Source organism: Chrysoperla carnea, chromosome 1 (assembly GCF_905475395.1).
Source record: "Chrysoperla carnea chromosome 1, inChrCarn1.1, whole genome shotgun sequence".
In the NCBI taxonomy this organism is placed as follows: Eukaryota; Metazoa; Arthropoda; class Insecta; order Neuroptera; family Chrysopidae; genus Chrysoperla; species Chrysoperla carnea.
The window spans coordinates 105,218,810-105,233,419 of NC_058337.1; the positions used below are offsets into that span (position 1 = coordinate 105,218,810).

General features: G+C 28.8%; 3 protein-coding genes across 3 annotated transcripts; 2 read left to right on the plus strand and 1 right to left on the minus strand.

Annotated features, from left to right (window-relative positions):
- The first annotated feature begins 5,244 nt into the window (after positions 1–5,244).
- Positions 5,245–6,581, plus strand: LOC123305911 (protein suex-1-like). Its single transcript, XM_044887747.1, has 2 exons — positions 5,245–5,433; positions 6,286–6,581. Exons 1-2 carry the CDS (start codon positions 5,304–5,306, stop codon positions 6,492–6,494), a joined length of 339 nt encoding a protein of 112 aa, XP_044743682.1. The 5' UTR covers positions 5,245–5,303; the 3' UTR covers positions 6,495–6,581.
- A 1,015-nt stretch (positions 6,582–7,596) lies between these two features.
- Positions 7,597–9,925, plus strand: LOC123305714 (protein suex-1-like). The gene is made up of 2 exons (XM_044887508.1): positions 7,597–7,807; positions 9,561–9,925. The coding sequence occupies exons 1-2, from the start codon at positions 7,669–7,671 to the stop codon at positions 9,794–9,796; spliced, it is 375 nt and encodes a 124-aa protein (XP_044743443.1). The 5' UTR covers positions 7,597–7,668; the 3' UTR covers positions 9,797–9,925.
- Positions 9,926–11,159: 1,234 nt separating this feature from the next.
- On the minus strand, positions 11,160–12,881 carry LOC123305945. The gene is made up of 2 exons (XM_044887785.1): positions 12,704–12,881; positions 11,160–11,492 (listed from the first exon to the last, which is right to left on the minus strand). Exons 1-2 carry the CDS (start codon positions 12,831–12,833, stop codon positions 11,251–11,253), a joined length of 372 nt encoding a protein of 123 aa, XP_044743720.1. The 5' UTR covers positions 12,834–12,881; the 3' UTR covers positions 11,160–11,250.
- Positions 12,882–14,610: the final 1,729 nt, after the last annotated feature.

The following is a 14,610-nucleotide window of genomic DNA, read 5'->3' on the forward strand; positions in this document are numbered from 1 at the left end:
TTTCGCAATATTTGAGCTGTGGTTATTATTATTCCAATTAATTTTTCGACTTTCTTTTCGTTTTAATTTTGTATTCGCTTTGTGAAAATAAATTTATAAAACATTGCATACTATATGAGTTTAAACTGTTGAATTTTAATTTTGTTTAATGTTTAAAAATATCTTTTAAAAGAAAAAAAAATTCCATAGGCAATATTTTATCATAATTCTTCTTGATTATTATTTGGGGACGCTTAAATAAATAATTATCGAATTTTTAGTTTTCAAATAATGGAATAATAAAATGAATAATCAAAGCAATAGTAAGCACTCGTATGGACCAAAATATAAGCTTGAAAGCCATGGAGAAGAAAATGTAGAAAAAAGTGGAGTTGAAATTTTAGTAAAAGAAAATAGACATGATACAAAATTTAATAAATTCAATAAAGCAAATAATAGAGTTGAAATCGTAGCAGAAAAAAATAATGATGCGAGCAAATGTAAACAATCTTGTGAAACTCTAAATCCAGTTATATTTTTAGTACAAGAAAATGACGATAACTTAAAACATAAACAGTCCTTAGAAGCTGAACATATAGGTATAAGTTTAGTGAAAATAAATATGACAATGATAGAAAATGTAATCAATCTAGTGAAGCTAAATATTCAGTTGAAACTTTAGTGGAAGAAAATATAGTTAACAGAAAAGATAATAAGATCTGTGGAGCCAAAAATCTAGTTGCAACTGTTTTAGAAAGAAATGAATCTGATATTAAACACAAACAATCCAGTGAAGCTAAAAATTCAGTTGATTCTTGTGAAAAAAATAAAATTGTCAGAAATTGGTATGAAATCTGTGCAGCTAAAAATCCACTTGAAATTCAATTAAAAGAAAATAAAGTTGACAGTAAATGTAATGAAATCTGTGAAGCCAAAAATCAAGTTGAATCCTTAGAAGAAGGATATGACTTTGATATAAAACAGAAACAATCATCTGGAGGAAAAAATTTAGTACAAAACAATGATGAAAATAAAAAATTTAAAAATTCCAGTGAAGCTAAATATCCAGTTGAAAATCTAGTGGAAGAAAATAAATTTGACAAAAAATGTAATGAAATCTGTACAGCCAAAAATCTAGTTGAAACCTTAATAGAAGGAAATGACAATGATATAAAACCCATACACTCACCTGTATCACAAAATCTAGGTGATAGTATAGTACAAAAAAATCCTTATGAAAAATATGAACAATCCAGGGAAGCTAAATATCTAGTTGAAAATCTAGAAGAAGGAAATAAAGTTGACAGTAAATGTCATTCAATCTGTGACGACAAAAATCTAGTTGAAACTCGAGTAGAAGATGATAAAAAATCCTATGAAGCTAAATATTCAGTTGCAGCCCATGTAGAAGAAAACGAAGATGAGAGAAAATGTGCAACAGAGCCCTGTGAAGCAGAATATTCACTTGAAATTATAGTAGAAAAAAGTGAAGACGAAAAAAAAAGTAAAAAATCTCTTAAAACAAAAAGTCCAATTAAATCTCTAATAAGCAAATGTAAACACTTTTATAGATCAAGAGAGCGTAAACGCAAATGTAGTAATTCAATATCCTGGGAAGGAATTATTACAGATTTATCTAGCTCAAAATCAAGTCAAAATTTAGAGCAAGAAAAAGAATGTGAAGGCTCATCGACGTCAGAAGAAAGCTTTACAGATTTGTTAAGTATTTCTGACGTAGGAGGAACAGCAAGCGACGATGAAGTAGAACTAGCTGAAATAAATTATGTCTATTTTAAAGATAAAATAGTTGATGAAGACTCAAAAATAGACGTCATTAATGAAATGAAGCCAGATAATAAAATCAAAAATGTTGACCAAGGGCAACAAACCGTTCCAGTAATTGCAGGAACTTGTCAGGGTATGCCTATTGTGCACGTAAATTATTTCTATAAATACGCTATAATTTTGATGACTTTTGTGGCTGGATTTTATATAACGTGGTATTTGATATATGGTGATTCGTATTTACTATTATAATTGGTGTTCTTGATAATTTTCCACTATGTTTTTCTTTTATAATATAAAAATTGCGTTCATTTGATTGCCACAAAAATCGTTTCCATTTTGTAAATGTTAAATTTATTTTGTGAAAATAAAATTAGAAACTTTTTACTACCATTTGAATTGAAATTGATTCATAAGCGTAACCAATTTAAGTCTGACCACAACAGTGTTACCGAGAGATAAGACGACTAATAATATTCTCTTTATACAATTATGAAAATTAATGCAATCTTGTAAATTAAAAAAAATTATTTCCTCCATTTAAATTAAATTTGATTTTATAAATTTTAATCCAAATCAACAGCGAATTTCTACTTTTTAATCCTCATTATTGTTGTTAGAAAAAAAAGATAATGACAAAATAATCTTGCATTTTCTTTAAGGTAGTACCAGCATGAAATCATTTTTCGACAGATTTGGCCGAATTTTTTTTCTCGGGTTTATAATAGCTTTATTTATGAATTCCTAAAATTTCATAATTTTTGACCGTTTAGATTGCGAGATATTTAAAGACAAAGTTCGCGATTTTGAGGGTCATGTCCCATTTAAAGCATGTAAAATGTCCGGTCTCTCCAACTATTTTTTATGATATTATTATAGGTATATTGAAGAAAAAGTAGAAAAAAATGTTTATACAATACAATTCTAAAAAAAAAATTTAGAAATTAATTTTCACTTTCGAGATATTAATTTTGACGTAAATTGATCGAAATTTGGACGTTGGCATAATTATTTCCCATTTTAAACGGTCAAAATTTCTGAAACTTTGGGAATTAATAGTAAGCATTATTAAATTCTTAAATTTAATTTTTCGTTAAATTCTGTCGAAAAAAAAATTGTACCATTGCTTTAACATAGAAACTGCAAATACCATGCTGGAACATCGTTAAATTACTGCATCAAGCTTATCTTTTTGTTACACATTTAGAAAAATGTACACAGTTCTAAAGGTAAAATTCCTAATTATTCCTTTCGATCGTCAAATTTCATGATCTATTCGAGTTTCGGATATTTTTGAAGATATTTATGAATAAAATTGCTGGAAAGAAAATATTCAAGTTTTTGAAGTTTTAATTAAAACATTTCAAAACAAAACAAACATAGTGGGAGACATCCAAGTCGAAACCGTTGAATTATTAACTAAAATGTAACTTTTTTTCAACGTTCATTGACTTAGTTTTAACTGCTAGAAAATAATAATAATTTTATTTTAAAATTATAGTGCAAATTCGAAAGATTATACATTTTGGGAGATTTTGGGAGCATTATACTCAAATTTTAGACTAAAAGCTGACTGCAAACATTTGGACCGTTGAAGAAACACCGAACTAATTGTATATCAAGAGCTAAGCCCACGAAATTTTGACCGAGAGCTTAACTTCTGGCATTAGTAGATTCCAATGAACGAGTCTCTAACATTTACCCTACGTTTACTTGAATATCCGCAAATTGTGGCTTGGAGAGTTATGCCATCTTTCACACAATCAAAATCCGTCTTCATAATATCTGATGTCTTCAAAATACCATTAGTTACTATCTAGGGTAAAACTTTTATGATACTTCAAAAGTTTCCCGATATGAGTTAGAATTCCATGTATAAAAACGATAATCAAAAATTTAGTTGAAAGTTCGGCAGAAGTTACTTCTTAATAAACTGAAATAGCTGATAAAACCCAGCAAATTTGGGTGGTGGCTTTAGTAGTTATGTGACAATAATGATGAAGAGATCAATAATGTTGGACCCAGCTAAAACTATGAGATCATTTTTTTGATGTTAAAAACAAATAAAAAGAAATAAAGAAGTTTTGAAAAGTTGTTCCTGAAAAAAACAAATAATTTTGATTCAACAAAAATACTTAAAAATTCAAATATAGACAGAAATTTACATTTAATTTCTGCAATTAAAGTTTCTTTTTACTTTCAAAAAAATGTTTCCTCTGCTCATATCCGAAAGTAACCATTTAAAGTAACCATTAACAATATTTATCCATGTTTAAGTAACTATCAAACAATCTTAAATCTGAAACTTTTGGAAAAATCTGTTTAACAATAGGAAACCCAAATTTTTACGGTTAGCTTTTGGACCATTGGCTATTTAAAAAAAATTATCATTGAGTGTTTATTATTAGTTCACAAGCCAAAAAAAAAAAAATAACAAATGTAAAAAACAAATGATCAAATATCAAAAAGAATTAACCTTGAACGTATAACAACTCTAACAGACCAAGACGATTACGCCAAAGAAATATACTTTATTACGAAGTAAATAAAACTTTTGTTATTTCTGCGAGGCAGGAAAACCTGTTCTTTAATCTACAGGGAATTTTGAGAAAATTTATTAAGCATGAATCAATACAAATTAATAATGGTTCGAAATAGATATTATCTATAGAAAAAGAAAATTTTGGAATTAAAAATATAAATTACCTACCTATATAAAATTTTATAAAAATACACTGCTGGCCTACAATAAATACACGCCTTAACTTCTCCTTTTTATAAAATCGTAAACAAGAAGCCAGGGATAAAAGTAAGATATGCAATCTTGTAATTTGACATCCCATTTTTTATTACATGAAGTAAAGAGCATAAACATGTAGGAAACAGTAGCCCTTAACTTTAAAGAGACATCGCATTAATCTGCTTTACTTTAAAAGAAAACTTTTTAAATCAAATAATAGACATTCCCAATTTTATAACCAATAATTATTAATATTTTCGCTGTTTATATTAAAATGCACCAAAAAATACCATTTTGGCAACATATTTGGGTTTCATGAAACTATTTCCTCTTGATAATAAAATAAAATAAATGATATACAATTATCCAAAATTTAATTGTGGATAAAAATTGCACAAAAAATGAGTAAAAACTTTAAATAAACATAATTTGTATGTTCAGTATAGAAATATTAAATGTTTTCTTGATCTACAGAAATATTGAATGTATCCAACATTTACTCAATTTTCCAAATATCCCATAAATTTGGTACTCTGCTCTTAATGATAAATACACACAAATTATTATTTCATGCTGGTCAACACTAAAGTTTGCATGACAGATTTAATTAAAATAAAAAAAATTTCGTAAATAAGACACGGTATAAGCAGCAATAAAAAATGGACAATTCCACATTTATTTAAACCTAATTAAAAACAAAAATATAAAAAGACATCTTAACAAGAAAAACTTCTGAAGAATTCATTTATTAATTGAGTGTGTTACTAATTGGAGGCAATAATTTTGTGCAATTTTCAAAATGAAAATTTCAGTAGTGTTTGCTTTTGTTACAATTGTTGTGTTATTTCAATGCGTTTACGCTGATGTTAAACCAATAACGTTAACAGAATTGGAAAAAAGTTCAGATATACAACTTAAATCAGATTCAGGTACACAATTCACTTCATCAAAGTAATTAATTTACTAAATTTTTAAACAAAACGTCTTGTCTACTTCAACGTTATTTTGTTAAAAATTAATCTGCGGTCGCACCCTAAATTGCTCCTATAGCACCCTAAAGTGTTCCTACTTTCACTGTTGTTTGACGTTCCCCTGCGTGGCTGGCCGCTGTATTATACAAAGGGTACTTTTAGAGTATTTCTCATTTAGTTTTATACGCTCGTAGCCTAAAACAATGTACTTCTTTTTAAATATTTTTAATGATAGCGTTAATAAAATTGGCTAAAAAATTTATCTATTTAGAAATTATGTTGAAGAATATTATACAGAGTCTTCAAAAAGTATTGAACCGCCCGCGGAAGTTGCAAACTAAAATAAGACGTAAAGGATAATTTATAATGAAAAAAAAATTTTTTTTGAAGTTAAACAAAAATTATTTATTTGCGACAATTGACAAAAAAATTTCTTTTTCATGACAAAAACATAACTAGATTAGTCTCTTATAAAAAAAAAATCATCAATTTTTAATGGAAACACTTTTTCGAAAATTATAGAACAAATTTGCATTCAATACCTACCTGTCTTCAAAAAAAAAAAAAAAAAGTTTTAAACAAAAAATGATGTTTTTTTTTATAAGGAATAACTTTCTAACTTTTGAAATAACTAAGGGAAAACTTTTTAACAATTTTGTCCAATCTCGAAAATTTTCGAAATTCAGACCAGCTTTCTTTACTTTAAATATGCTTCAACAAATTTCTTTGTCTTAAAAGAAAATGTAAAAAACAAAAGAAAAATTGTACTTACAATTTACCAAAACTTATAACGAAAAGTTTCTTTTTCAGTTTTAGGCGAAAAATTATTACGTGTGCCACGGACCGTTTATCGTGTAAATTACCCGAATCAAGGAGGATATGGCGGCTGTTACTCATGTGGTGGATATGGTGGATATGGTGGATATGGTGCATATGGAGGAAACAGAGTAGGTGGTAGTTATTCTCAATCTTCATCGTCTTCTTCATCCTCATCTTCCAGTTACGGGAAAAGGAAGTAAAAATTTTAATTGTGCCTTGAAAAATTTTGCCCTTTTTAAAGTACTTTCTTTTGTGTATATACCTTTAATTTAATTTCTTAAATCATACAAAAGTTATAATTTAAGTTGTAATTATTTTTACAATATAATAAATTGAATAATAAATCCAGAAAATAGAATTATTCCAAAATTTGGTACCTTATCCTAATTTTTAAATATATCCAAATATCATTCGTTCATGATGATCAACATTAAAATTTACATTCATCAAAGTCATCAATGGATTTAATTAAAATAAATTAAATACATAAATTAGACATGGGTTTTAGCAACAGAAAAAAATGGTCATTCCACTTTAATACCCAAAAAAAATTTAACGAATATACCGGGTGAACAATTTTTAACGTTTCATGCCCTTTTTTTCTTAAGATGCGAATTTATGAAAAAATAAAATATTCAATCATTTTTAAGTTACTTTATTTTGATTTTGAGTAAAAAAAATAATTTTTTTTAGTTTATCATATCATAGTAAATATTCAAACTAACTTGGGATTCAAACTGAACCCCACTTACATTTAGGCAAGCGTTTGGTACAAACTCTTACGCTCATTTTTCGCCAGCACTTATGGCGGCCTCATCAAGATCTAGATAATCATGAGCTGTTCATAGTTCTATACATTTTATTGATGGCATTTTTAAGACTTCTCAAAAAAAAAAAACCAGTAGAGTCCGATGGACCATTGGATCGGGCCATCTGATGGATTGGATGTAACTATCTTCCTTGGAAATTTCATTCCTACCTCAAATCGGAACACAAGTACATTCCTAAGAGCACAAGACTTGCAAAAAAATTCGGTAATTTTGACATTAAATTATCTTAACTTGAATAATTATTTTCACATTTAAAAGTACCATAATTTTCAAAAATCATAACGGAAAATTTTTTAGATCTCAAATACTTTTGAAATCCATTTGTAAATCAAAAGTTTGATGCAGTATTTAACTAAATAAAAAATAACGCCTTAAGAAAAAAAGAAGATGGAGCGTTTAAAACTACCCACCCTGTATATAAATGTAACTTAATATATATAAATAAATATAAAAGACGTATTATATCAGGAAATAATTTTTTTAATAATCATTTATTGATTTAACGTGTTCCGAATAGTGGGCAATAATTTGTGTAGTTCTCAAAATGAAATTAGCTGTAGTGTTTGGTTTCATTACAATTGTGGCGTTATTTCAATTTGCTTACGCAGATGTTAAACTATTAACGTTAACAGAGATCGAAAAAAGTTCTGATTTACATCTTAAACCACCACAGAAAGATTCAGGTACGAAATTTTCAATGGATATTAAATTTATCGAAATGGTTTACTGAGTTAAAAACGCCGTATAAAACTAAATTTTATTTTGTTTTTCTTTACTATTGCAAGGTAGTTGCTTGAGTTGTTTTATCGAGGCCAACTTTTTGAACCTTAAGGTGTATTTTCGAGCCTAATAGTACAGTTTAATTGATTCGAATTTACATTTTTGCTAAATATAAGTTTAATCAGAATTAAAAGATCGAACTACTTAGATTAAACTGTTTGCTTTAAAAATTTACTTTTTTTTAATGTTGGCCTCGATAAAACAACGCAAGTATAATAAATACTCTCGTTACGCACCGTTTTCCATGCGATAAACAGCTTATTGCCGGTTGCGTGTAAATTGTTAAGACTCAAATTTCCAATTGAGTGTCGTAAGTAAACTGATCACACTCAATGAGCAATTTGCATTTTACCATTTCTCTTAAAATTATAAGCCCACTTCGATCGGGATTCTAAATTTGCTCGTGTGTGCAATTGCCAGTTTTTTTCTACTTTTTGCACAATATACCACTTACTTCGCTAATAAAGAGGACTCTTTTGCATATTTCCAATCTAGAAAAATTTGATACAACTTTAAAAACGAATAATTTTCAAATTTATAACAAGTGAAATTTACAAAATTTTTAAAACCCCTGCCAATTTTTTTTGGTACGGAACCCTAAAATCGCACTTGAAACATAGCTAAGAAACATACACATTGTGGTCAAATTTAGAACACCCCTTTTTTTAGTTCGGGGGTTAAAAAATTAAAATTAATTCTTCGATTTGATTACTTAAACAATTTTTTATAATATTGTCCAAATTATTCATCACGGTTAGACCTTGAGATCATAATGAAGTAAACCATTTGTGACTGTTCTTGTCTTTTTTTAAAAAGATAATATAACGTTAAAGTTTGATAATAAAGAAAATTAGGTGTTTTTTGAGTGAATATAAATCAAACAGTAAAATATTTTTTTTGATTTTTATATAGATTTTTAATTTGCACATACAGTTCGGTAAAAAAAAGCAGAAAAGTTGCAAGTTTCGAAATAGTTGGGAAATAATAGTTCAAATAGCAATTTTAATTATAATCTCAGTTTTTTTAATACCACATAGTTTAAAAAATAAAAAGAATATTTCTAAAAAAAAGATTATCTTTTTTTAGCAGATCTTGATTCCCTTGACATTCAATATCATGCAAGATCAAATAAATATATTAATGAAACAGTTTCTTACAAAAAACTGACAGCTCTGATATTGTTATCCAAAATTTGAGATAAACAAGTTTGTATATTATTTTAACTCGATTAGCGACTTCTTCAGAAACTAGCCTTTTTTTGAACAAAGTATTTATTAATTTTGTCAAAATTAGAATACATAAACATATTTTTCGAATGTAAAACGCTACAAGTGGGCTTTTTCATTCTATTTTTGCCCAAATTATTCGCACTTCGTTGAAATCTTTCCAAAATAACTCGAAAATTAAGACATACAATTCAATATTATTCTTGGATGTCCTGTTTAACTCCCTTTACTGAGATTTCCCTGATTACTTAAAATAATTGACTTTCTTATTTGAAGCGGCGCTTGTTTCGATTGACTCTTTCACATATAAGTAATAAAAATTCTTTTTTTTTTTTTAAACGTTTATAATATAATTTAAAAGAAAAAAAATGAATTTTGTTGGAATTTATTTAAAAATCCAGGAATCTTCAACAAAACAATTTTTTTTTAGTTTTAGGCGAACAATTATTACGTTTACCACGAACACACCATAAGAAGTTTAAATATGGTCATGGTGGAGGTAATGTTTGTAACCAATGCGGTGGCAACCATGGAGGTGGCTATGGAGGCTACCCGAGCCATGGAGGATATTATAGTGGTTACCCTGTGGGTGGTGTTTCAGGTAGCTTTTCTCAATCTTCATCACAATCATCATCCAGTAGTTTTGGATATGGTAAAAAGAAATGAAATATTTAATAACTGATCTAATTTTAAGTGTAATTATTTAATGTTTTTTTAATATATGGATAAAATTGTAATATAAAGATTTGTATTTTTTTTTTTCAAATAAAATCCAAACTCCAATTTAAGACTCAATTGGAAACCTTTGATATGATTTTAACCTCAAATTGATTTCTTCATGATATCTTACATATCCTAATGTTGCTTTCACCGATTCTGCTATCTATTATAGACGAAATGGTGTTCATAAACTATCTCTTTATATCCCTCCCTCTCTTCATCTTACACTACTAGCCCATACTAAAATGTTTTGGGTGAAATGATTCATCAGGAATCATGTTGAAAAAGATGTTCCTATATATCTAAAAGTAATTTGAAGAAACATGGCGTCAGTTTTGCTTGGTACAGGTGAGAATATGAATGTCACACCCCTGCATCAGCAAATATGTATGGTGTTGCTGGATACTAACTCTGCATAAATAATTAAAGCGAATTACGAAAATGCCGTACAGAAATAAGCCGGTATAACTTTTGTACTGGAAATGATTCGGAGAACAAGTGAAATTTACAAAATTTAAAAAACCCGCGGCAAATGCGATTTATTCCTTGTAAACCGATTTTTGAAAACTTTGCTATAAAATGTTCTCAATGGAGTTGGTTCGACTAAAGAACGCACAGACGCATGCCACTGAGGAACACGCAGAAGCACAGATAAACACTTTAAACTTATAACACTCCTTCTAAAATTAATATCAAAGTGATGGTCAAGGACATCAGATGAGATGAAAAGGATACTTAGAGAGCTATCATTTTTTACGACAAATTTTTGGAAATATTTTAATTGAAATTGAAATAGTTGGCTTTGTTCCTGTGAATTATTGTTTTGAATTACTGAATTATTTTACGATTTTACTTTTCGAAGTGAATGGAGCCAAGTTTATTTGACCTTTTATTTCCATTGTAATTATTTATATGTTAAAATTATATGTCATGCCTTTTCCAAACTGAATCGATTTTGAAGACCATCGCCAAGTTTTTAGTTTTTTTAAGTCCGAAACACTAATCTCGCACTTGAAATTAAAATCGATTCATCCGTTAAGGCGCTACGATGCCATAGACAGACAAACATACAGATACACACACATAGCTGTCAAACTTATAACACCCCTTTTTTATTGACTTCGGGGGTTAAAAAAGGGTTGTAACTGATGGACAGATATGCATGAGAGTGATCCAACAAAGATCCTTTTTTATCATGGGATGACGAATCCCAAAGAAAAGGATGATTTTATTTGGAAATGACTAATTTGGAGTACAAGTGACAATAGCAAACACTGAAAAAGTATAGATGGGATTAATAAATATATGGTTGCAGTTAAATATTAGACTATATTACCAATTTTTACATAATATAAAAATAATTAAATTGCTACTTTTAAATTTGATTCAGTTTTTAAATTTTATTTCTTTTTGCCATTGCCCCAAGAACCAGAACTAGAACTAGCACTAGACTGTGATTCAGAATAACTTATTGCTGGTCCGCCGCCATAGACTTGACGACCTCCTTGACACGAATTACAAGTCGATGGGGGCTGCGGAGCGACGTATCCACCACATCCACTTGTACATCCACCTCCGGATCCACCGTATCTCTGTTTCTTCCATGAAGTTCGTGGTAGACGTAATAATTTCTCGCCTACAACTGCGAAAAACGTCACCAAATTTTAATTTTGCATGAAAGCATTTCGAATTGATTTAACAACAGACTAATAGTTCCTAATACGAAGAATGGGTCGAGATCTTGATATAAAAGGGCGTTAGTTTCTTTACGCCCTTTTTGTGCTGATTGGTTTTTTATTTTTATTTCGCAGTGTTGTTACCATACCCAAAAAATTTAATACGACTCAAATTGAGAGGTTTACTTACAAAAATTCGAACACGCTGATTCGGCACTTTATGCACTATTACGCACTTTCGTCCGTAGATTCTCTGTACGACCATTTATTACCTACATTAAACTGGACTATGAACCGAGTTTTTATTATCTATCAGCGAAGGTGATGAATTCTTCAACTTACACAGAAAACATTATTCAATTCAATTTCAACATAAGGACCTGATCTGTATTCTGATATTCCCGTAAATCAGCAGAGTCGAAGACGTTCGGATTAAATATTAGAGAATAACATTTTTGTAACAAATTTATTGCGTTTACATTATAAAATTCAAATTTGGCATCAAAATGGTCATGTTTTAACAACGCTTATGTGTTTACTGTAAATTAATGGAAGCGTTTTTCTCAAATCACACTTTGCGAACTTACGACACGAATTAACGACGAACTTACTTATTCAACCCTCCTCCTCAATTGTAAGTATATAAAATCGAAAGATTTGAAATCGGTGTGATCGATGACTTGCGGTAGTGGACATATTTAAAAGTAGACAAAGTCCTGTATTAACTCATATGTCATAATAATAAAAAAATTTTATTGGGAAAATCATTTTGTCATGGTACAACCGGCGGCTACAAATAGAGCTACGATAACATGCTTAAATTGAGTTTCAGCAGATGTTGAATAAATAGATACATATTAATAAACCATAGTAATTTACAACAACACTGTTCACATGTATGATCACGGTTGTTTTTTGTCTAATTTAAGCCTGCTTATAAATGTCAAATTGACTACATGACATCATTAAAGATTTTCCCAATACGTATTTGCCATGAGGTTTCTATAATGCGAAATAATTTTGGATTTTTTTCTAAGGAATTATCATCAATTTTTGCTCATTAAATAAGAAATCGATAAGAAAAAAAAACTAGTGAAGTTAGAGTGTTTTAAATATAGTAAAATATTTCGATATTATCCATTAACCAAAGAGTTGATGAAAACTTTAGATATCGTACCTGTTTCTGGTTTAAGTTGTACATCAGAATTTTTTTCCACTTCTGTTAACGTTATTGGTTTAACATCAGCGTAAACAAATTGAAATAACACTACAATTGTAACAAAACTAAACACTACTGATAATTTCATTTTAGAAAATTTCTAATCTAAGTTGGTCAAGTACACTGAATGAATAAATGAAAACTTACCAATTTTGAATCCTAATAAATGTTTTTATATGCATAAAGTTGCATTTTTTTTATAATAAAGAGTGGGATGAGCGATTTTATTTTGCTATAATTATACCGTCTGTAATTTTTACAATAATTAATTCATTATAATTATTTTACCAGGCCATATAAAAGAATATTTGGCTATTCTTAAAATAAGGATATAGTACCAAAGTTTAGAGCGGTATAGAAGTTAGGAAAAAAGTCTGGAAACATTTGATAATTCTCTAGAATGTCATTTCGAATTAAGAAGCAAAAAACTGGGGGCTTTATTATAAAATCTTTTTTAATATAAGATGAGCACTTTTTGTGCGCTTGTATTGTTCATTTTGTTAAAATATATCTCCTTCAAAACCCACAACAAAAAAGGTTTAGTGAAAATTTCTTTAGCTTATACATTCTTGAAATTTAACTAAATATTTTTTGCATTGCATTCGTGTCTAGAACTCGAATAGCCTAATTGTTAGGGCGCTTGACATGAATCCAAGAACATATTATATCCAAATATAGTCGAATAGACCATGATGTAAATATCGTGTGCATGATTAAATGTAAACATCAACAATAAGTAATAATAATAAATAAGTGGATAAACAAATTAAAAAAATTCATTGAGTTGAAAAAAATTGCATTCGTGTCTAGAACTCGAATAGCCTAATTATTAGGGCGCTTGACATGAAACTAAGAAGTCCGGGTTCGAGTCCTGGTTCGAGTGTATTTTTTTCAATTCTCTTTAATTAAATATTTTTTATTGTTGTTTTTTATTGACTACTTAAGGGAATATAATTTAACAAATTTTTTGTTGCAAATGAATTTTTTTACCTTACCAGAAATGGCCGCAAATACTTTTTTCCGCATCCTTATTTACAATACTAATTACTAATTTTAGAAAATGCTAATCAAAAAAGCGGTAAACAGAGAAGTATTTATTTCAATAGCTAAGTATATGTCTCAACTCGGAGTAAACAAACATTCATTCGTATACAGAGAACTATTTATTTAAAACGTTATCATTAAGGAATCGTATACTCAGGGACACTTTCCCTTCACTTCTTTTTGTTTCAGTGTGACGACCTGCTGTTAGGTCGAACTACGTAATCATTAACATATTTGCGATGGTATGTTGGCTATTTTGAACCGTCGAGAAATTATTGCATGATAATTTTCATGAATGATAGAACAAAAAACTAGCGATTTTACACATTCTTTTAATGCCCAAGTGATAATGCCCCAGTGGCCCGGGCTTATCTATTTTTCAAAAACCATATCGTAACAAATGACCCGGATATTTTTGCAACGAAGTGTGTGCAACGAAGCAACGCGAAATCCATTTCAATAACAGCTTCTTAGTGTTCATTTTTATCCCATCATAGTTACTAAATCATAGCCATTCGTGACTCTAAAACTTTACTTATAAAATTATTGGGAATAAAAAATTTTCTTATACTACATTCGTGGGAAATTTGATCAAATAACTTCAGAAACTTTTCTCCATGAAGCTTTACTCTGTATATGATTGTACTTGTATATGATTGTACGATCATTTCGTACCGCGCTTTATATATATTATTCATTCCTAACCAATATTAGATTCGAATTGATTCATACTTGATAAATTTTCTCAAAAATTCCCCACAAATTAATGACAGATTTTCTCTGCTGTAGAAATAACAATTCTTTCGTAATATTTCTTTGGC